The sequence below is a fragment of the Ambystoma mexicanum genome, chromosome 3q (genome assembly GCF_040938575.1).
Source record: "Ambystoma mexicanum isolate Mex_15411 chromosome 3q, UKY_AmexF1_1, whole genome shotgun sequence".
NCBI lineage: Eukaryota > Metazoa > Chordata > Amphibia > Caudata > Ambystomatidae > Ambystoma > Ambystoma mexicanum.
In genome coordinates, this window is record NC_090926.1 from 916,446,324 (window position 1) to 916,471,115 (window position 24,792).

Sequence of the window (24,792 nt, forward strand, 5' to 3'; positions counted from 1 at the left end):
ACACTAGGCCCATCTGTTTACCACACTCAGACAGATGGTCTAGTGGACTGTTTTAGTAAAACCTTAAAGAACGTTCTAAATTAATTAGTGAAAGCAGATAAATGAACTGGGACACAATGATCTCTTGGGCCTTTTTTGCCATCCGAAAAGCCCCCCCCCCATGCCTCCCTTGGTTTTTCTCCTTATGCGCTCCTTTACCAGCTCGACCCTCAAGACGTACTGGACATGCTCCGGGAGACTTGGGAAGAAAGGAAAGAGGCAGTGTTACCTATGTCCCAAACAGCCCAAAGACTCAAAGAGCACAATACTATCATGCAGGACTTAGTCCAAAAACATCAAGGGTAGGCCCAAGAAAGCCAAAAGACACATTGCAATACAATGGCAGTACCACAGTCCTTTTCCGTTGGACAAAAAGTATTGGTCCTCTTACCCACTATGAGAACTACCCTGTGCTTTCAAATGAGTAGTTATTCTCAGGCAGTTGAACCCGTTGTGTAGCCAATGAGTTATTTCTGCCAATGTACTTCTCAGGAGTACATAAGGACTACCTGAGAAGTCTATTGACCCAAAGATGGATAAACGCTACAGGATACCGCTGACCTGCAAAGGAAAACACAGTTATACTACAAGAGAATAACAACAAGCACAAATGGTGACCAGGATGTTGTTAAGGATACCTTAGCCAACAGATGGATCAGTGATAACAGCAGAGTTTTCTGTTCTTAGTCAAGGTGGACTTTATCCTGTGAGGGAGGACAACATGAAAACCAAAATGATTGTGAGTATCCCAGAATAAGTGGCTACTGGATGTTAACAATAAGCTATTAGTGTACTAGAAATCTTACCAATAGTGCGGAGCAGTAGTGGGAACATGGAAGTCTTGAAGAATCCAAAAAAAGAAAGTCCAACAACTCAGCCTAATACCCGCCGGCACGAGGACGCCTAAAAAGTCCCACAATGCAGTATCTGGTCCCAACAAAAGTTCCAAGACCCGCCGGCACGAGGACGCCTAATAGTGTTCCAATAGGCAGTCTCTAGTCCAGAACACTGTATTCTGTTGTTGTAAAAGGGAATTGGGTACTGCAGGAAGGAAAACAGGCGGTCCTTGTAATCCAAGAGGAGAATGAAGGATGACAGGTGCACTTGTGTGAGGCTCAAAGTAAACCCCAAGCGGAGGACTAGTAGCATGAAGTCTGTTGTGAAATCAGGTTCAGTAGCGTGCGGGCAAGCAACTAGAGCATAGTCGCGGGAGAAATGGTAAGTCCCGACCATTCCGTGTTTACCGGCAATGGCAACTTGCGGGCAAAGAGAAGGATGAAGTTGTGAGGGGTAAAACAGGTCGAGAGTGTTCCGAAATTCGGCAACCAGAGAAATATTTTTTAAGGCAAACCAGGGCTAGACCAGAGAAATTCGTAGAACGTAGCAGAGTTCAATAACAGGTTTAGGGTAACAAGAAGGTATCGCTGCAGAAACAAAATTCAGAAGCAGCGGACAAACAGTGTGTGGAGCCTATGAATGAATGAAAACAACCACGTGCCCGGACGAACACGAGTCTACCGTGATCGCAAACGTGATCCAATAAACGTGGAACTCCAGCGTTTCCACGGCAACCCCCAAAGCTCCCGAAAGGCTCTGCAAGGCGTTGGGGTAGTGCTGATAGTTTTGTGCACAAGCCGTTTCCGTGTGCTACGAGGAGAGCGCAAAGCATGCAAAGAGGATGGTGATTTCTGGATGCAAGGCAAATGACCAGAAACCCTAGACTGCCGCGGTTTCCTGACAACCACCTCCGAGAACAAAACTTTTGCGATGGTACAGACCTTATGAAATATTAGAGAGGACAGGTCCTTATAACTATAAGATCGCTCAGTCGGACCCAAGGCTCAAAACCAAAATATATCACATAAGCCTTCTAAAATAGTGGAAGGAGGACCTGGTGGCGTCCACTTCTGTCCTAATGGCCAACGTGTTAACGGAAGAACAATCTGAGCATTCTCCTAGGGGAGGAAATTTCTGTTGGATTATATTAGTCTTTAGTTGTAGTGTAAGGGAAAGAATTAGGTTGTGTGAGAAACCTGAAGGTGTCTCACCAGCTCGTCCCCGGGATCTGTCATCCGGGTGGCCAGGACATGGCCATCGCTATTGGATCCGGTGGACCAGTGCACGAGGAACACCTGGATGGGGAGTCCTCGGGAAGTGGAAGTGGGACACTGACAGGTGAGTCATGGTACCGCCTTCCATATAACACCTTTTCCCCGCCCTACCTTGTAAGATATTCAGAAGCTCTATCCCTCCCCGCCCCCCTTTTCTGACACAAACACTTTCTTACACCACGAAAGACAACAGACTAACACCACAGCCGTTTTACCTGATATGTCCCAACACAAGGGTCAGGCAGAGTTAGGCAATTGACAATAACTAGGCATACATGGCGGCCTTTTCCCTTCCTCACTGGGATAAAAGGCAGAGCATGAGAGCACACTTCAAGCGAGTACGAATGACGAGGAAATAGCCGTTCCGGATCGGCAGTTCAAACAGAGAAGAAAGGCATTGAGACCTGGAGGGACAATGAGGAGGAAATTACCCTTGTCATCTCAGACCTGCCACGCCTCCGAAAGGGAAATCATAAGAACAGGAAGTCCAGTTGGCATGTGGTGCGACAGGTGTCAATGGCCACGCCACCTTCCCGCGCTGATAGCCGAAGCAGGGAGAAGCGATTGCCGCTGTGGTGCCGTACTTGACTCATGAGACAAGAAACTCGAACAGTTCAGCACAGCCGGTGAGTCGGAGAAGACTGATAATAAACCGAACTGTGCTGGGCCCAAGGTTGCAGGCAGCAACCTTGTTGAGGAAAGAACTTGTGTAGGAACTTTAAAGAAACCCTAGCACAAGGTAGAGAAGCAGAGTAGTTTGGCGCTGCATGAGGGCCCATTCGAAGGACTCTGACTGGAGCCCTTTTGGGTTGTGTTGTTGTTTTGGAAACCTCGAGGACCAAGAGGCCCTAGATAAGCCGATGCAAGAGGTCAAAGTGATCATACAAGGGTCGAGTAAAACCCCCTTGTAACATACAAAGTCTTTGACCGGTAACCAAGAGGAAACCAAAGGGAAGTGAATCCTGCATTGTATAAAGCAAAGTGAATTGTGTAACTGGCAAGTGTCAACCCAACTGAGGGATGCCTGCAGAACGGGGTGAAGTACAATAACCCTGTGAACATTGTGGCAGTAAATGTGAACCTGACCGAGGGATGTCCACAGTGAATGCTTGGCCATAGTGAACCCATCTGAGGGAGGCCCATGTTGCAAGAAGGATCGGAGTCCGGCTCAGAGGATGCCAAGGGTGAAGGGAAATCGCCCATCGCAAAGACTTTATGGAGAATACATAGTTCGAGCCAGAAGGAGGGAGACCAATTGTGAAATTGTAAAAAGCGGGTCCGAGCCTGATCGAGGGAGACTCATTGTGAAATTGTGAAAAGGAGGTCCTGGCCTGGCTGAGGGAGACGTGGAGTGAACAGTACACCCAAAGACTTTGTGAATGTGAAAATCTTAACCAGAGAGGAACTTGGGTGTTTGTTTGTTTACGGTCCAACAGTTCTTCTAAGGCAAGACACTTTGTAGAAAAGAGACTTGGCCCTAGAAGATCCCGGTATCGTTCCAAGGAACTATATAACCTTGTGTTGACGAGGCCCAGGAGTGTGCTGTGCTCAGAGGTCCCGCCTTGTCCTGTGCAAAAATGTGGGAAAGGGAGACCCCAACAATGCCATCCTGACTTATCATTTGTTGAAAATGACTTTATTTTCTTGTGAATATTATCCCACACTATTTTGTAACTTAGAGGTAAGGCCTGGCAATAGGCTCTTTTTAGTATTGGCCCTTTTTAGTACAGGCCCTTTTTATTTGACAAGACACCACTAGGACTGCATTATTACTATTTGATTAGATTTAGATTAGGAGTTTTTCTCACCCATTCATACTGTTAAATAAACACCCTTGAACTGTGATCACTTGGGTCTGTCTTTACTGTTGCCACCATGAGTTTCTTACAGTTGTGACAGGATAGTGGACTTTGATTTTGACGGACATTCAGATGGATCCGATAGTATTAGTTTGAGGCAGGGAAACCCATCATCTAAGAGGATAGTGAGGGTTTCTTTCATACATAAATCTATAACCACCACCATGCCACATTTTTGTCAGCTTGCTTCTTCGAAACCGTTACAGTATGGTGAAGTACCCATCATAATCATTGGAGAACTAGAGGTCAGCAATGAATGTCAAGGGGCCAAGACCAGAGGTGCAGTTTTTGTCACCAGTTATGGGGACAATCTACTATCATGGGATCCTCAGGCCCAATTGGGCATACAACTGGATCTCAACAAAGTTCAACAAGATTATGTAGTGTAGGACACCAGTGAATCCAAGGAAGTGGGTGAAAAGGAAATTGTCTAGTGGGTGCCAGAAGTATTCAGGAAGAAAATAGGCCACCTGAAGAGTTACATCATAGAATTAGATTGAAATGCAGTTCCAGTATCAGCCATGCTTAGGATGGTGCACTTTTCACTAAGGAAGGAAGTAGGATGAGAATTGTAACAATTACAAGCAGAAGTCGCCATAGTAGCAACTGATGCTTGATGAGGAGTGGGTATACTAATGATTGATTCATTGTGAAAAATGTTGAACTTCACTGGCAAACAAGGTGTTACCATTCCTTTAAACATATAAAAGGGTTTCAAACATACTAAAAATAAACTTTTATTAGTACTATCATGGAATGTGGATTCCAGCAAACACAAAAAGCTTGGCAGCCTTTTCTGTAATCATATGTGTTGTTGTTTTACTTTCATAGAAACAAGGCCTGTTACACAGATGTAGCCCTTCCTTTGCTAGATAACCTCACCATTGTTGAGCAGCCGGTGAACTTGACAAGCCTGACTGAAAAGTATGCAAAGAGGGCAGTGGAGTTTATCCTGCATGCAAGGTAGGAACTGTATACAAATATGCTTTAACACAGTATTTTCAAAGCAGATTCTTATGGTTTAATGCAATGTATTTTGTGAGTGATAAAATTAGGACGCCACAAGGGGGATTTAGATGGATGGCTCATGCATTTTAAGAAGACCTGATAGCGAAAGAGCTGTGGATATCACAAAATTGTCAAACTGGTAAAGTTACACTAATTAGCTTTGTTATCAAAAAGTCTTGGTCTCGCGGTCTGTTTTGTTAGCTTTGTTGGTCTTAATGTTAGTTTCGGACACAGCAGTATCTTTCCAGTTATGTCATTTCTTGGGGGTAGGGCTATTTTTAAGCACTGGTCAATAGGTATCTGCATTTCCATTCTGTGTTGTCTGGTTATTCCTGATCTTTCTTTGTGTGAATGTTATGGAATTCAAATAGCTAGATGTATGAACTCTATTCTTTCACAGACAATGATTTTGTGAAAATGTTTACTTTTAATTTGAGAATCATTTTTCTATTTATACTGTTAATAATATGCATATTTTGTAGATGGCTTTGATTTGCCAGTTTCTGCTATCTGGCAGAAACAATTCCCAGGAAATAATAAGCAAGTAAAACCATTTAACATTATTTAGCATTATTTATTGCCATCAACACATTTAATTAAATTTCAATGTTGTCACCGACTTTCCTAAAGTTGCAAAATTGTCAGGGTTTGATTTGTATTTGTATTTTTGTATTTTAGTTAATGTATATAGCGCTTATCGACAAAGTGCTTTCTGATATTATATTGGTACAAGTAAATATTTACAATATGAAAATTTACCAGCACGTGTAAGGAGTAGAGAAGGATAGCCAAGTGGTCTTTCAATTGGGACGAAAAAGTGAGATATAAGAAAGAGATCTGATGGATATAGGTAGAAGCAAAAAAGATCAGATGTGTGACAAGACATAAGGAGTTTGAGGAACAGAGAAAAGGAGCTGGGATTGAGATCTCAAAGCGTGAGGAGGAGATTAAAAAGAAAAAAAGAGCCGACATCGGGAGGGGCTAGCCCATGTAGGGATTTAAAGACAATACAAAGGAACTGAAAGATGAGATGAGATTCAAAGGAGGTATGCCAAGAAGAAGCTGAACATAAGAGTTATAGACAGAACGAAAGTGAGCTTGCTGATAGGCGGGAAGATCCAATAGAAGGGAGAAGCAGTAATCAGGTCTCAAAAGAACAAATGAAGAAAATAAGAACTTAGTTGCATGAAAAAAACATATAGGAACCCGTTGTCTGAATGCTGAAGACGTGGTAGTGGCAAGAACGAGCAATAGACGAGATGTGGGCAGAAAAAGAAAGGGGAGGATCAAAAATGGCACCAAGATCTTTGACTGATGCAGATAAAGTTAGCATGGACGCAGGTAAGGGTATAGCATCAGGTAGAATCGGAGGAGGAATATGATAGGTTATTTATAACCTATCACAATATAGGAGGAAGAAAAGGTGAGAACTTCAGTTTGTCAGATTAAGATTAGGGTAGTTAGCTGACATCTATGAATGGATGGCAAGCAGACAAATGGAAAAATATGTGAGAAGCGAATCACTTAGAGATGAAAAAGAAAAAGATATGTGTGTTATTGGCGTAGAAATTATGGGACAGACCAAATGAGTTGATTATAGAAGTGGAATAGTGAACAAGAAGAATAGGAGGGGGCCCATCACTGAACCTTGGGGGACCCCGAATTGAAGAGAAGTAGAATTGGACCAAGAGACTGAGTTGGAGCGGTTGGAGGAATAAGAATGAAACCAAACAAGAACGGAGCTGCAGAAACCAAGATATGAGAGAGTGGAGAGAAGGACAGAGTATCAAATGCTGTAGACAAGTCAGTTAAGACAAGGAGGGAGGATTGCTTTGAAGAGTGAGCAGATAGCAAAGAGTTAGTAACACAGAGTAGGGCTGTTTCTATTGAGTGATGGGGACAAAAACCAGATTGAAAGGTAGTTAAAAGGGAAGAGTAGTTAAGATAAGCAGAGACTTGGACATAAAGAATATGTTCAAGAAGCTTTGATATAAATAGTGGCGAAAAAGGCACACATTAGAGGAGACGGAAGGGTCAACAGTGGGTTTCTCAGAATGGGAAGCATAGATGCATGTTTGAAATTAGAAGAGAATGTTGCATAGGATAAGCAAATATTGCATAAAGATGCCAGATAAGGAAGTAGCAAAGGATAGATTGTTTTTGTATTAATCATAAGGGTACAGGGTCAGAAGGAGCAACAGTGGGGTAGGCTTGAGCAAGAAAAGTGGCAATCGAAGTCTCATAAAGAGTATGGACATTATGGATGATGGAGAAGGCCATTAGATGGTCGAAGAGACTGTAGATGGGTTACGTGAAAAGGGTGCTTGGTGAAGGGTGACCTTAGAAGTAAAGGAATTAGCAAGGTCTGAGGCTGAAAGAGAGAAGGAAAAGGAAGGACTGGGCTGAGGAGGAGAGAGAATGTGGTTAAGATCTTGAAAAAGACAACGAGGTTGGGGAGAGAGTAAGGAGGGGGTCGGCATAGAATTGTCGTTTGGCAGCTAGTATGGAACTTTCATAGGAAGCATGAAAAGAAGATAATTTATTAAGATCTACAAGAGATCTTGTTTTCTTCCATCGACGTTCTGCCTGGTGGAGAGATCAGTAGGAGGAGCGGGTGGAAGGAGTTAACTGAGGCTCAGGAGGTTTGTGAGAAGTAGAGAAAGGAGCGAGTGGGTGGAGAAGATCGGAGCAGTATGGAGAGAGGAAGGGAACCTAGAAGCAGCAGGGTAAGCAGAAAGAGCAGAAAAGTTATCCAGTGGTGGAAGACATTTGCAAAAGCGTCGATGAATAGCGAGTAGAGCTGAAGTAGTGAAGTTTGCGCCGAGAGAAGGTTAGCAAAGTGGCAGAAGGAAATATAAGGGATGAAACATGGAAAGAAAATAGAAGAGTGATCAGCAAAATATATCGGGATAGCCTGAAATGTGGAGGAGAAAGGAATAGTAAAGAAGATTAAATCAAGTATAGAACCAGAGCCGTGTGAGGATGGAGTAGGAATTTGCAGCAGGTAATAGGACTGCAATAATGAGAGGGAAGGAATGTTTGATCGAAAGGTGGCGATTGAAGTCACCAAAAACGATTAGGGGAAAGTTGGTGGGTGGGAAAATATAGGAAAGGAGTAAAGATCATCTCAGAAGGTCGTCACTGGCCCAGGTGGACATAGTCAGAAAAGCTAAAGGAATTGGACGGCAGAAAGTCAAACAGTGATATTCAAATTCAGAGGATAGTGGAAGATTTAGAGAAAAAAGAAAGCTAAGTAGAGTGACATAAAATATCAACTCCCCCCGACTCTTGCACCGAGACGAGGAGTATGTGAAAAAAGAGGAATTAGATGAAGAGGGCCGCAGGAATAGAAGAGTCAGAGGAGGAAAGCCAGGTTCCAGTCAAAATAGATAGCAACAGTAGAGGGTGAGTGAGCAGTGCTGAATGAAACACAGTTAGATGAAAAGAGAGAGGCTGTGTGTCCAGTAGTAGTATTGGAGGAATAAAGAGCAGGAATGGTGCGAGTCATAGTAATAGCGTGAAGAGATAGAAGAGAAAATAGTGATATAAGAATGAACTGCAGGGAAGGAGAAGAACAGTGCAACCATGTGGGATAACAATCAGGATGACAGGCCCGACTGTTGGTGGTAAAGGAATGGCTGGAAGTCAGGGTATATCCACCAATGTTGTCATTTGTTACGATCAGCGGGGAAAAAGGAGTGGTAAGTAATCGAAGAGCAACACAGGCGGTCACATAGTAGAGAATAAAGATGTAAGAATAGCTAGACCAAATGGAAGCTGCAGCAGCGGCAGATAGCGGAGGGAGGACTCAGCCCGGATTTTGCCCCTACTTTGCCTGGATTTCATCTGAAGGCGGATCTTATAGACCCAGTTAGCTCTTGTTCCGGGTAAGGTGGGAGTGGATGGGGCAGAACGGGAGCACTAACATATCAAAGACCCTGAGCAGTGGGTCATCGATGGGTCTGCAGTAGTCTCTGGCCGGATGATGAGGGCTGGTCAGCACCACAATGCCACCGGTAGGCACACTTCAGCTCCCATGCTCGGAAGCGCTGCCGCTGATCGCAGTGCAGCAGTGGCAGACAGCGAAAGGAGGACTTTGCCGGACTTCGCCTGGGCTTCGCCAGAAGGTGGAACTTATAGTCCCAATTGCCTCCCCTGGGTAAGGTGGAGGCAAGAGGTGGGTGTGGCCAGTGGGCGGATGTTCGGCTGGGCTAAGCAGGAGCACCGATTCCCGCGATTTACGGTTCTACTTTCTATGATTACAATACTTCAATGGTTTATTCTTGCCTTGCTGACCTTCGTATTTATATGCAACCTGTAATTTAAGTACTCAAAATCAAATTCCTAGCAAGGTGTCTTTGATACTTCATTCGTTGATAAAATGAATAACATTCAGTTGGGTTTTCAGAACACTTGTACTTAATACCTGTAAAAATCTTAGCCTGTAGTGTACTGTATACAGATGCTAAATAGTATTATCATGGTAATATTCCGAAATATGACACTTTTAAACCTGCTTTTTAACTTCTATATAGCAGTTGTACATCAATTCAAGCTGGCCTGAACTATCCCTCCAAAGCTTGGGAAAAACCTCTCCAATGATCAGTGTACACTGATGACATTGCCTTGTTGGACATGATGCAAAAGGGCTTCCATTTGATGCTCACTACTTTGTAGGCATTTGTTGTCGTGAAAGTAGAGAATAATGTTACTATATGCAAAATGTTTAACTTTTCTGGTAAAAGACACCACACTGTTGGTATTTGTATGGCCCTGTCATACCTTCCTATATGTGGCTTGGTTGTTTGTGCACCCCTTCCTTACCTACTCAACATTCTAATTTCTACCTCATAATATACTGCTCCTGGTGCCCCGCTGTGATTTCTGCCTGTTGGAATTGTGTTCCATGTGTAGTATGTACATTACTGGGGAAAACCCTGTGACAAAAGTCACTGATCAATACTTGTATAACGTAAGTGTAAATATTGGAAAATACACCTTAGGGTGTATTATACAAAAACACTCTCTTTAATAAAAGTTATCAAGATCCATATTCTTCACAGGAGGGCATATTATTGTATCCGATGAATTGTAGATCTAAGGATCCAACACGAGGGAAAAATCTGTTAATGAAACAAACTCTTACTGTGGTCAACACATGAAATTATTTAAAAACAAACACACAGTATACACCTGCCATTGAAAGGCAGGACTTTTAAAGTTTCTACATGTCAAAGTTAAATAAAACATCCATGTTCCAAGCATAACCTTCACAATGCACCCTTCTCTCTAGTGTTGTAGAATTATATAAAACCCAAAGAAATTATTGTCCCCATTAATGATGATAAAATAAAATAATCCAAAGATGAACAAAACATACAGACTGAGTAAATTAAAAATAGATGAGCAGCATACCTTGCTGTAGTAGATTTTGGAAAAACGCAGTTAAGGTTTGGGGTAAACCACAAAATCAACCTGGCTAAAAAATAAAGCAATATGAAAGTAATGATTAATAGGACCCACGATGTCCTAATAGATTGTACAGAACCATGGTCAGGATTTGTGAACATTGAAACATATGTGACCTGAAACCCCCTTGCATAAAAGGTAGAATAAAAGCAAAGGGCATCATCATCTTACTGCAAGGTTGCAACCCTGCAGTATGTAAAAACAAAGAAACTTTATATCCTGTTGTGCCGCATTAACACAGGTTACACTGAGTTTGTAAAAAAAAAACTCAGTACAATAAAAACAGAATGATGTGTAAAAGAGGTGTTGGACAAAAATGAAATGTAAAATAATGTTTCCTGTAGTAAAGGTAGTTATAAGCACTACATAGTGTGCAACGTTTCTCAAAAGCATACTCCACGTTAATTCCACGATATGTGATAATCAGCTAATCATACGCGAATGCTGCTTTTGCAATATGTATTTATATTAGTAACGGGTCTACCTGTTGGCTCCTAGGAGCAAAAGAGCAAGAGGCATGGGTAGGGCTTTTACTGTTCAAGCATCCAAGAGATGGAATGAACTCCCTGAAAACTTGCATCTGGATTAGAATATATTGAGTTTCCGAAAGAAAATTGAAAACCTTCCTCTTTGAATAACATGCTAGCGATATTCTCTCCCTGCTGCAGTTTCATGTGCATTCATCTACTTTGTCCTCTGTCCTTCTTCTCTTCCGCGTCCGGATGCCTACAGGCTCAGGCTCATTATAAATGTATAATGATCATGTATTTAGATTAAGCGCTTTCGCCAAAACACTAAATATAATAAGCATTGGCAAAGCTGTTCTTTGTATTTTGCATTTATAGGCACAAAGGTGCAAGGAGCAGAGTGCAAAGTTTCAAAGGAAGATGTGATAAGGGGTGCAGGTGTGTGAGAGAATGAGACGGAGCGAATCCATTGACAGAGGATGCCATTCATGATGAGCAAGCAGAAATATGAGTGAGAAAGGGTGGTAGTGAGAGGGAAAGAAATAGAGCGAGATTCTAAGAGGAGGAATGAGAGGAGGTATAGTGAGAGGGGTAGGGCGGGTGGATGGGGGAATAGAAGTTGTGGTGTGAGTGGGGCTAGCGAGAAGTGGGTAGGTTGCGCTGCTGGGGTAAAGAGAAGGGTTAGGTATGATAGGTTGGGGTAGAAAGAGTGGGGATGGGGTGGGTGTGGTAGTGGGGTGGGAGGGTAGGGGTTTGAGTGAGTTGAGCTGGAGTAGATTGGTGTGGGAAGGGAAAGTGGGGTAATGTGGGTGGGTGTGGGGAGGGAGAGTGGGTGTCAGGTGGGTGATTGGGGGTAGAGAGAGTGGGGATAAGGTGGGTGGATGGTAGTAATATGAAGAACAGAGCAGTCTCGGGAGGACTTGTCACAAGCACTCCAAAATAACCCAAACAAAACCCAACCAGTTCACGTAATGGGGGATTGAGTTGGGGTAGTGATAGTGGGGTGGGTGGCAGTAGAGAGAGTGTTGGTAGGTGGGTGAAGAAAAGCAGCCTCAGGAGGACAAAAAACCTGAACGTGCTGTGAAACGTAGCCCATAAATAGCCAAATTGTCTGCAAAAAATAGCCCAAATTAGCCCAATACGAAATCTCTACGCAGCTGGGAAATGGAAAGCCCAGTACCTGACTTGCTTCTTACAAAGCGACTGATTAGAGCAAATATTAGAGAATGTCTCATTGGGTAGTCCACAAACTTATGGGAAGTGTTGCTAGGGTGTGTAAGAACCTATTTCTATCTAACTTGTGCTTTCCCTCCCTTGTGAGGAATTGTTACAGGATCCCTTGTGTGTAGTTGTCACTGTGCCATTTTGCTAATGGGAAGTGTTGCTAGGGTGTATAAGAAGCTATTTCTGAATAACTTGTGTTTTCCCTTCCTTGTGAGAAATTGTCAGAACCTCCCTTGTGTGTAGTTTTCACTGTGCCGTTTTGCTCAGTTTTCTCTCTGGTTCACTTGGTCTACAATTTAACTTGGGAGTGTGTATATTTTTCCTTTGACTTAATTTAACTTGCTTGATGACTGTGAGTATATACTGTATGAAATAAATATAGATCTACTTTTTAAATACAAAGCTTTGGTCAGTGTTTCCTTGTGCCATAGTCTAGTGGGCCTATTGTGTAAACCCTTAATTTAGTTTAATTGCTGATGATTGTTTGAACTTTAACAAAGAAAGATACAATACCATTGACAGAGCGGTCCAGCACCGCAAGTATGCTCAATCAAAGGTCCCTGTGAGGTATCCATCCAAGTGGCAGAAGCAAAAGTAAAAGATACGAATGAGAAATTAAGTGAATCGAACTGGTCCTGTGATGATTGAAGCAAAATCCATTGCACAAAGTCTTCGATTTTTGATACAAATAAGAAAGTTTATAAAGTGAGATTACATGGTCAGAACCCGAACGAGGGAGACCAATTGGAACATTGTGCTCAAGGGGTCCGAACCCAATCCGAGGGAGATCCATGTTCTAAGTTCAAACGTGGGAGATCCATGGCCCAAGCCCGAACAAGGGAGACCAATTGTGAATATTGTGCTAAAGGGGTCTGAGTCTGTATGAGGGAGACCAATTGTGAATATTGTGTTAAGGGGGGCCGAGCCTCAAGGTAGGAGACCCATGGTGAACAGTGGACTCAAGAACTTGTAAATGTGAAAATCCTGATAAGAAAGGAACTTTTGTGCTTGTTTGTTACGGCAGGCCCTCTGCAACAAGAGACTGTTATTGTTAAAGAGACATTGGCAGAAGGCCCTGATACCTATGTTTTGAACTTTATCCCCGTGGCAGAGAAGCCAGAGTGTGTGCGAAGCTAGAGCATGTCGCCTTGTCCCGTGCTGAAAACATGGGGCTGGAGGCCAAACTAGCCTGACATATAATTTCTTCAATACTTTCTTTTTGCATACATTGTTGTCCCACACCATTTGTATTTAAAAGTAAGGATTGGCAATGGGTTTATTAGTATAGGCTCTTTTATTTTGACAATGACTCCACTGGGACTGCGTTATTATTATTTGATGGTCGTAGCTTGCTCCCATCCTTAGATTTAGGGTTAGATAGGCGTTCAACCAACCCGTTGAAGTTCATTAAGCACCCTTGAACTGTGATCACTTGCGTCTGTCTTCACTGTTTGATACCCTGCCTTCCTTACAGCATAAAGCAACTAATCCATGGCATGGCATAGAACTGGGTTAAAAGAAAAGAGCTTTCTGTAAAGTATAATCTCAATCGCACAAATCTCAAAGTTGATAGGCAAGTCTACAAGAGACACAGGAGGGGTTATCACAAAGGCATACTTACGGAATATATTAGAACAAGGAATCAGTTGTAGACCTATTTTAGGCCAATCAGAATGCCAGAATGCAGTCTGTAATCTCTGCTATAGACCTCATTCCAAACATTCTTATGTGAGCAGCAGCCTGATGAGAAGCACAGAAACAATTGCCTTCAGCTGCGTAAAGGTAGAGTGCAACATGTGAAGGCTAATTCCCCAAACTAACAAACCCTAATGAAACACAATATGAGGATTTATTGTTACTACTTCCATGTATATTAAGTTAACATAACATTACAGGTTTCTTGTGTGTGCTCTTTATTTTCCGCACAATCCAACATTTTCCTTTTTAGTTGCACATCTCCATGGTCTAATAACCTTATTGAACTTGTAAGAGTTTCTGGTCACTTGTGAAAATCATCCTTCCCCAATTTAGAGCCCTCTGCTTCGCCATAGGCAATAACTTGAGGACAGGTTATTATCCCACCATAATAACCCCTTTATCTATCTGTAATGCTTAATTAACGAAGCACCAACATGTTGAAGTGAGATCCTTGCTATTTTCCAGGTGCTTACTGGACAAATCCCAGGGTATTGTCACATCTTCCATGGGGGAGGCCTGTTTCCAAGAGGCCAGAGAGGTGAGGCCACTGCCTGATAGTCCCCCTGGGGATGGTACTCACCGAGTGGATCTCATGAGCGGGGAAAATCCCTCATGAGATTGATGACAATCGCCCTGGGAGAACGCAGTATTCCTTCACACCTTTGGTGTCCCCACTCAAGTCCCTGCGGGTCGCCACACCACTATTTGTTCTGGTTTAGCAGAGGACATCCTTAAAAAGACTTGGATGAGGAAGAGGGAGACTCGCCCAAACCGGATTCAAAAGATCACTGTGATGAGGACGATAAAGCAAAGAGGTAAAAGCCCACAGCGCAACCAACACATGTGGTGCAGCTGCCCAAAGCCACGATTGGTAGTAAAAAGGAAAGAAGGACTCGCATCAATGTCGAACAGCTGTCCCTGGAGGAGCAGGGAAGGAGACGCTGGTTCTGTACCGAAGAGCCCAAGAACTGGAGACCAGGACGCAGACTGCCACAGGTGCCTGAAAGGTCTTCGTGAGGAGGACCTGATCAGTGGCAGAGACACAGAAAGCCGGACAAGTAGAGTGTGACCAGTAACAGTGACACTGACAGCTGAAGGCGAAATGAGAGACGCTGCAGCTGCAGAGCCGAAGGTAGAGAAAAGCAGAGCATGCCGGGAATGGGTGAAGCAACCAGAGAACACCCCAGAGTTCCAAAAAGTAGGAAAGGGCCAGACCGGTCAGGGAGGCATCAAGGTAGCTAAGGAAGCAAATGATAATATCCCGAAGAGCACAAAGAGGTGAAAGGGACCAATATAATACTAACTTGGCTCATTTTATAAAAACACCCCAACGATTACAAGGGGATGAGAAAGGAAGCAATCAAACTAACACAAACATTATAAACTCAAAAGGAACATCCGAAGAGAACAAGGGGCTAAGAAAAAGAACCTACAATACATTGCGAACTGTGTGAATCGGACAAACACGTCCCAAGGGTCACAAGAAAATTGAAAGCAAGGCATGAAGTCAGATAAGAACATTGGAAGTACACCTAGGTGGGACAGTATACAGCAGGGGAGTACACCATGTCTGTCCAAGCTAACAAAGGGACAGGGATCCCCCCAAACCAGAGGAACAGGGTCTGGGACACAGATGAAAGCGGGCAGAATCCATCAGTGGAATGTATAAGGGTAAAGGACCCACCTCCAAACAAGATTTATAACCTTTGGGATGGAGCCCAAAGCACACATATCAAGGAAAGTTAAACTTGTGGAAGTCATGTCTGGCAGGCGAGTAACCCAGGCTTGATACCTTATTGGAATAGTCTACGGTGAGGTCTGGCACGCTAGTGAACCACGCCTGACAAGAGTCTGGGAAGGATCATTCTTTGTGCTATGAACTTGGTGAAGAAGAATTCCCCAGAGGGTCTTTGAGGAAAGTTGTTTTTGCAAATAGAACGAACCAAGAGCCCAGGAAGAGGTTCCCCCCGGGAGACCAGGGAACTGGGTTATCTTTAAATTGGATGAACTGGTGAATAGTGAACGTTAAACTGTTAACATTGAAGTATTTCTATTCTTTTGGCAGAAGAACTGCACTTGGGTGTCAACAATCAGAAAGGGAGAAAGGTGTCCTTCTGGAATCAAGAATACACCCATTTTTCCTTCATTTAGAAAGAACGTTTAACCGACATAAATAGGATTAGACACAGGACAGACAATTTTGTTTGATGGACATCCTGACAGAGTGCATAATATTCTTTTTGTTGAGGCAGAGCAACCCCTCTTAGTGAATAGGGATAGTTCTGCCTTTCCCCAACCCCTTTTTACTTTGAATAAAAAGCTTATAAACCACAAAAATGCCATCCGTGTGTCGTTTTCCTTCTTCTGCACCCTCACATTACCTAGCAGGAAGCCTATATATGCAGTGGAGTGGACCTTTGCCTTGGTGCCTCCTTGATGGACAGTGTGTGTGCCAAAACTACAGTTCACATAAGGAATAGCATTTGGGAGTGACAGCACATTATGGTAAACTTTGGAAATCAAGGAACCTCAGTAAATCAGTTCCTTGCTCAGCAGCGTAGTGTTTTTCTTATGTTTTGTGTTCCATTCATGTTTGATTCCTGATTGTCCTGGCCTATCCTGTGCATGACGCCAGTATGATTCTGTTTTTGGACTTTTGCTTGTTTGAAACCTGTTTCTTCTGTGAATGACTTCCGTCTGTCACTGACCTGAATTGCCTCTTGCGTGTTTGTGCTCGCCTTCTCCAGCAGTAGGCTTTGGCCCGTTTTGCCATCTGTCTATATGGGGAAACATTTCATCCTGCCCGTTTCTTGCTTTGAGTACCTCTGTTTTCTATCAGTCTCGGTCGTCCTGTTATAGGCTTACTTTGCTTCCATCTTGTTCTAATGGACACCTGATCATTCTACACAAGAAGTACCACAACCTCCTGATCCCAACCACGTCGGTTTGCACCTTCTTGTGTGTCGCATCATTTGCTGGGACCTTTCCTCCGATTTAACATCACGCCCCTGTATTTCTATTGGAAAGGTGTGTGTTTTTTAAACTAAGTAATGTGTCCCTTTACCCCCAAGGGGGAGTCATCCTCTTTGGGACAAGAAGGGTAAGCTTGCTAGGCTAAACGCCCCCTATCGGATAGGACCGGGCATCTTCGCTCACATACAGAATCCCATTTGTTTGTTGACCGTATGGACGTTGAGCGGGGCAATAATGTAAAAGGCCCTTTAAAAATGTCTGGTGTGGTTTCCAATATACAAAAGAAGGTTCAAGGTTTCACCTGGACCAACCAAGTACTCTCGTAACTCCCTATTATAAAGTTGAATCAAAATTCATAACTCAATTTCATTAATTATAATACAATTCTTCCAGTTTTCAAATGGTATTCTCAATCTTCATATTTAGTATCTCAGTTCTTTATTTTCTTCATAAAAGGCAGTTATAATCTAAAAATGTCCTAAAAGCCAATGCTTTTCGGACTGCTGTCCGTCCTTGGGGCTAAACACTATGAGCCTCATTACGAGAATCCCACTAAAAACAGAGTCGTTACCGGCATGGAGGTAGTAGCGGGTCTGTGCTCCCTTGACGACGCTAAAGCGGCTGATTACGAGTGCCCGAGCATGTGCGAACCCCCATGCCGGTAATGGCTGCACCGCCATGCCGCTAAAGGCCCACCAACCTCCTGATAGCGCCATCACGGGACCCGCCGATACCGCCAAGGAGCAACCCCTTAATAATGACCCGGTAATAACATCATGCTAATACCGAGCTCGTAATACCGGACCCGGAAGTAACGTCATTGCGTTGCAACGGGAAATGCGCCGGCTGCCATCATTAAAACACAATCCATTGCCATCCTGCCAATCCGGCAGTGATACAGAGGAAAGAGCAGTGCCATAACACCCAGCATGTCGAAGGCTACCCATAAGACAACCCCCCGGCTGCGCAAGCACCGCTTCTCCGATGAGGAGCTAAACATGCTGGCTGATACCCTTGCAGCCCATGCAGAAGAGGTTTTTGCTAACAACCTCAAAAGGGAAGTTCAGATGCGCAAGAAAGAAATCTGGGAGGAGGTTGCGCGCAAGGTGTCAGCGGTTGGCAACACCCCCCGCACAGTCAAAGACAGTAAAAAACGATGGGACGACCTCCGTCTCAGGGTCCGGAACATCCTGTCCAGCAATCGCAGGGAGGGCATGGCCACAGGTGGAGGTGCCCACTCACCAGTGAAACTGATGCGCTGGGAAGAAACCTGCAACACGACCATCAAAATGGAGTCCATAGAGGGCTTTGGCAAAATGGAGGCGGGTGCCGTGACATCGGGAGATGGAGGTGAGTGACCCTCCAAACCCCAGTAGGCCAAACCATGACGTAGTACAACTGATGTGAAAGTGAGCCAAGCCAAGCCAATGCATGGCCCATCATACACACATATACAGGTCTATGTCCAGATGGCGGCCCAAACCCTGTCGCAATGAAATGCATGCTGTGTGCCAATCCCATTACCAACATACACCCAATACACAGGGGCCATTTGCAAATCATACATCACACAAACTTCAATACAATGGCATGCCACCTGGTACGCATCTGTGCCGGATGGAGACGCCACGGCTTATGCCAATATGCCCCTCCCTTGAAACTACCATATAACACCATCACTGATGCCCTGCATCTCTTCTTCCCCCACAGACACTGATGCAGAAGGTGAAAGTCAGGACACTGTCCCAAGGCCATCTACATCCAGGGCCAGACCACAGGGCACTGGCCATTCCACCTCCGGGGCAGAACCACTGCCCACAGTGCAACCCTGGGCACGTGCACAGGCCAGCAAGGCTAATGAGGAAACCACAGCAGTGGACGAGACTGCGACTACTGAGCTGCCAACAACAGCTGAAGGGGAGGCTGATGGCACCCAGTCCGCTGCCACAAGTACAGTGGGTGAGGCAGCAGCCACAGCCCCACTCAGCGATGTGGAAGCCGAGGAGTACGAGGACCTTGATGGCACAATCTATGTGGAATGTCCCCGCACTCCAAGCCCCCCGTCCACCCCCCAACACACCACTCAGGGCACACTGTCCAGCCCCATGCTGGATTCTGCAGTTCTACTGCACAGTCCAGAACTCACAACCACCCCAGAGGCCAGCTCTGCAATGGCCCACCCAGCCGCAGCACCCTCTACCTCCACAGCCCCCACTGATATCGAGGCACGCCTGTCAAGGGTAGAGCCCCACCAGGACTCGATGATCGAGCTAGTGTGTCAATATGTGGCTGATGGCGAGGAAACACGCCGAGAGATCTGTGAGGCCAATACTGGGACCATTGCGGCCATAAATTCAAGTGCAATCATGATCCGTGCCAGTTTGGGGGCCGTCACACAGATCCTAACCAGCATGCTCCAACAGATGCAGCGCCAACAATCTGCACCGGCGATGCAATTCCCATCCGCATCCACCCCATCGACCACACCTGCAAGCTCTGCTCCCTCCAGCCCTGTGCGGATGACGAGGCGCAGTGCAAGGCAGACCGAAATGCTGCCCCGGACACAAAAAAAGCCCGGAAATAGTGTGGGATGACAATGGGTGAGGGGGGAGGGGGTGTTGGTGGTGTAGAGGGGATTAAGGGGGTGTTTATTGGGAGTATGGGGTGTTTTTTGGGGGTATGGGGTGTTTGGGTGTTTTGAGGGGAGGGCATGTGAGTGGTGGAGGGAGGAAGCACTATTTTGTCATTTTACTTAATACACCCGTTGCGTTCAATATCATTTAATGCCTGGACATTGTTCATTTCGTGTGTGTCCATTCAATTCATGACAGCACACAGTGCCCAACTCCCCACACACCCTGTGTTCATTTCCACACTGTCCCAGTGCTCAGTGTAGCACTGACACATAACCATCAACGTCCCTGTCGTTCAGAAGTAATCGTCAATCAGTGATTGGCGTACAGCACGGCCGTCTTGTGCATCATGTACTGGCAGGTGTGCTGCTTCTCCACCATCATCATCCTCGTCATCCTCACCCAGTGCATGCATGTCAATGTCAGTTGGCAATGGCACATTTCTCTGGATGCACATGTTGTGGAGCATGACACAGACCATGGTGATCTTTGCCACCTTCTCAGGGCCATAAAGGAGTGCTCCACCAGACCTGCTCAGGCAGCGGAACCGTGCCCTCAACAGGCCAAAGGTCTGCTCAATCACGACACAGGTACAGGTATGTACCCGATGGTACTCCTCTTCGTGCCTGTTCCGCGGGTTCCGCAAGAAGGGTAAGTAGCCACGGCTTCAAGGCATAGCCTCCACACCTGCATGGGAGCACAATGAGATGTGCGAGTCAATCTGTGCACCTTTAGGATTCACAGCCATGGCCGCAGCTATTTGGTGTTGACATGTACATGTCCCTGTATGTATGCACAGAGATTAATTTGATGCATTGTGTAGTGCAATATGGTCTGCTAGTGTGGATTGGTTGTACAGATGATGCAGGGTGTTCACTTGCATGCTGATGCGGATTTACTGTTGATGCCGAACAATGTCTTGCCACCTGAGATTGCAGTGTATGCTACTCTGTACCTAATCACACTTGCGGCATTGGCACAGTTGTAATTATGTTTAGTCATTCATCGTTTGAAATACCCAAGCCTACTTTGGTGTCAGCGAGCTCCTGGCCAGTCCGTAGTAGGTAAATGTGGATGCTTGCATGCTTCAGGAGAGTATCAAGCACTTGGGTCAGCATGCGGGACAAGAGTGGTTGTGATATGCCATGCATCTGCCCCACTGTGTGCTGGTAGGTGCCTGTGGCCAGGATGTGGAGCACAGACACCATCTTTAGTAGAAGGGGTATGGCAGTACAGATTTCTATCAGGCTGACAATATCGTTGTGTATCATGGCCACTATGGTGGTGATGGTGTCCCGGTCCAACCGGTACAGGGTGTGGATCTGCTCAGGGGTTAGATTGAATGGACTGTGTCTCATGGGAGGGATTGGTGGCTGCCTAGTTAGTACCATTGGCTGCACTGGTGGAACTTGCTGGGCCTGTCTCACCCCCTTCTCCTCCTGCGTCTCCTCTGTGCTGCCTGTTGTTGTAGCTGTAGTTGTTGTTGCTGTAGTTGTAGCAGTACAGGCATGTCCTCCAGCCCCCTGATTGCAACAGCTAGTGGGATCATTTTGGTGTAGGAAGGGGTGTGGGTGTACTCCTTTTGTACTGTGACAGGCTCCATTGGCTCCACCTGTGGTGATTGTGTGCACCTGTGGCAGTTGCCTGCACTGCAGGTTGCTATTTGCGGGTGGTCCGCGATGCCTGTATTGCCAACGTCGTGCAGGCCCTAATTACTGCCTTTGGGATGCCGGTAAGTGCATACCCGCGTAACTTATGTCCTCCAGTTTGCGGCATCCTGGTATTGGTGTCGTGAAGGGGCGCGTGTACGCGTGCATGCCGGTAAGAAGTGGCACGGTATGGGCGGTGGCCGCATTGGCGGGTCGCAATGGCCCGGACCCGTTAACGATGCCGGTAATGCCATTCCGCCTTCCTTTTTTCATTACTGCCATCATAAACACAGACACCAAATAAAATACAATTCAAGGCACAATGCATGACAAATGATAACAAATTAAAACATCAAGACTTTAAACAAACACAACTAAAAAACAGAATCATCAGTGTCATGTCCATACTTCACCAATTTCTCTTTGCGAATATGTAAATAAGCAATTTGCCTGCATGTGATTAAAAGGTTGTGCGTAACTGGAGACCAGAAAGAAAAAAATACCAATAGAACATGGCAGCATCTGTGTCTGCAAGTTAGCCCATTATACTAATAAAGTTGCATAGAAACTAAAACCAAAATATAGTCGAGTTACCCGAGTCATTCATGTAACCTACATGCGGTAAGTGGGCACGTTCTGTTTTTATGGAAGTAAATATCACATCAAAGAGAAGAGAAAAGAACAAGTGTATAAAAGTTCCATAATATTAAGGTTCTTTATGTAAATGACTTTCGGTTGCAGTATCCTACAAGGCCTAGACCTTGCTTACCTTAACTTCTAAAGTAGTGCTCATGACGAGTATGTGGACTCGGAGCGTTGAGCCCGTGCTTTTAGCCTGGTCAGAACCTACCTGTGTAAAGTCGTTGTTGCGGGTGATTGATGTGATGACACGCATGCAAGCCTGTCGTGATGTCACGATCGTCCCACATAGACTGTGTAAACAGTCTGTACAGGAAAAACGGACATCAAGATGACTATTAAAATAAGCACAACGTGTAATTGTGTCCAGCAGAAGGGACGATACAAGCCGCAGTCCCCTTACATCCATAGTGTTAACCAGAACCAGACACTGGGCCTCATTATGAGTCAGGTGTTAAGGGGTTAACGGCGCCGTAAACGGCGCCGACCCTTAACGCCTGATTACAAGGTCCCTTAGCGCCATGGTGATTTTAACGCCTGCTTTTTGCAGGCGTTAAAATCCATGGCGCTAAGGGACCATGGTGCTAATTATGCCACCGTAATTTACAGTGGCGTAATTAGCGCCTTCCCCACTCCCATTATGCCCTATGGGGCAAAAATGGGAATGGGGAAGGGTGAAATGGGGATTTACCGCCCCACTCACCTTGGAATGGGGCGGTAAATCCGCCATCCACCATGGTGTAAACGTAGTTTACACCATGGTGGTAAGGGTACGACCCAGGCGGTAACTTACCGCCTGGGTCGTAATGAGGCCCACTGTATATATGTGTAGTGTGTGAAGATGTGCAATCTCTAAAATAAATACTCTAAAATAAAAAGTAAATACCTTAACGTGTCAGCTGCTGGACACCAACATGATCTAATAGGAGATCTATTGAATCTGTAAACGCATGAAACCATATTGTAGAGGCATTTGCACTATATTCAAACTAGTGCGTACTAATGACAAAAGATTCGCCCCACCTGCTAAGCACACTTTATCCATGTAAAAGGTCACAAACCAAGCTTTAGACGTATCTAAACTTCACATTACACCAGATATAGTGTACTCAATGCACATTGGTGTGCATGCAATGATGTGCTGAATCTGCCTAATACCACAATCTCATAGTAAAGTTTCCTAGAACAATGCTGTGGGTAAATGGAGATGATTGTGCATTAAATAATGAGGAATCCCTCCCGGTGGCCATTTTCAAGCATCACTTGCTTGAAATGCTGTGGGTAAATAGAGATGATTGTACATTAAGTAATGAGGAATCCCTATCGGTGGCCATTTCCAAGCAACACCTGTTTTGCATCTCTTAAACCTACATCATATAGCACCTGTGCCAACTACTTTTTCAAACATGGTAAATGAGAGAGCGAGAGAGAGACCGACCAACCCCCCCACCCCACGGAGTAACGCATAGGGGGGAACATCCTCCTTTGAAGCAAAGCCAGTTAGCAGCATAATGCAGACAGTGTGGATAGTGGACGAGCGAAAAAAACCTGCGGAATGCTGCTGCCTTCACCAAAGCCGGAAGTCAGAAGAGCTCAGGCCCACCAAACGGAAAAGTGACGTGACCAGCTCAAACGCTGTCGAACGGCGCCTCTAGAGCAGACGCCAAAGTCCCTTTGTACATCTACAGGAAGAACCGACATGAGTGAACCAACAAGAAGGACCGGAGGGAAACTTGAGCCACCTTTCTGCAGTGGGCAGGAAGATGGCATTCCCCGACGAACAATGCCACAGAACACAATATATGTGCCAGTAACCGGAAGAAGTCCACCAAGGTCCAGCGATAACCTAGGACCTGGCGAGATACAAGATAATGCAGGAAGGAGCAAGGAACTAGATAGCCCAAGACAGGGCAAGGTACAAGCCAATCAATGAAGGGGTCAGAAACCTGACATCCCGAGAAGGGCTGAGGTATTAGATACCTTAAGAAGGGGTGAGAACTGAGAAATCGCAAAGAAGGCTGAGACTCCAGAGAGCCCAAGAAGGGGACAGGGCGAAAGGCAAGAGAGCCGGAGGCAAGGGGAGTGAGAAGAAACCCTAAGGCGGGCTAAGAAACAGGGACCCCAAAACAGGGTCTGAGGTCGAACACCAAGGTAGGGTGCGAGAAGTTGGAACCTAAGCCAAGGTGTGGACAAAAAACCTCCCAACCAGAGAGAAGAATCAAAATCCCATAAAGGGGTGAGTGACACCATAGTTCAGGACTATGTCGACCCAAAGGAACATATACTACTACCCCAGGAAGAAAGAAAGAATACAGAGATACTGGACAGATCTGAAGCTCACTTGTACGACCAGGCAGAGGACCTTGGAGAAAGTATAGAGACACTCTGAACTGTGTAACCAGGCATGTGGTCTAAGAGAAGCCCAGGAGACATTTGAGTGGGGGTCAGAAACTACGCACCATTGATAAGGTTGAGAGGAACCCCTTCTAGACCTTTCTTGTTAAGTTCATGTTTATTTTGTGTGCTAGTGGTAGGGACAGACTTTGGGTAAGTTTAGGTTTTGCTTGGAGGACTGGATATTAGTTGTAAGACATCATGAAGAGCACCCTTTATTATTTTCTTTAGATGGGGCAAACAATCACCTTATAGTGACAGGATAGGACTTATTTTCTTAGGTACAATAAAATCTATGTTGCAATCTCTCCAGAGTCTGTCTTACCAAAGTATCCGTGTAGTCCTTGGTCAGCTTTTGTTATGTGCCATACATGGGATGAGCGAGAAGTGTCAAGGAGCTCCTTGGGCACTGACAGTTTTCTAAGTCTTTTTTACACTTGGGTCACCCTACGGGTGCAGCATTAGAGTCAGTTACAGTTTTCTAAGCCTTTTTACGCCTGGGTCACCCCATGGGTGCCGCATTAGACTCAGTTACTGCTGTTGAAGGTTTCCATATGGAAGGGTCTATTTGAACTAAAACATTTGACCTAATCACATTTGATTGAATTTATTTGACTTTTTTTGTCTAA

General features: G+C 45.1%; 1 protein-coding gene across 3 annotated transcripts in view; it reads left to right on the plus strand.

Moving 5' to 3' along the window:
• The window catches only part of ARSG (arylsulfatase G), a 2,321,949-nt gene that overhangs the window by 1,068,325 nt on the left and 1,228,832 nt on the right, over positions 1-24,792 (plus strand). For all 3 annotated transcript variants that reach the window (XM_069655066.1, XM_069655065.1, XM_069655064.1), the window contains one exon: positions 4,841-4,972. In XM_069655066.1, coding sequence (XP_069511167.1) covers positions 4,841-4,972 — 132 coding nt within the window. The remainder of the gene's footprint in view (positions 1-4,840; positions 4,973-24,792) is intronic.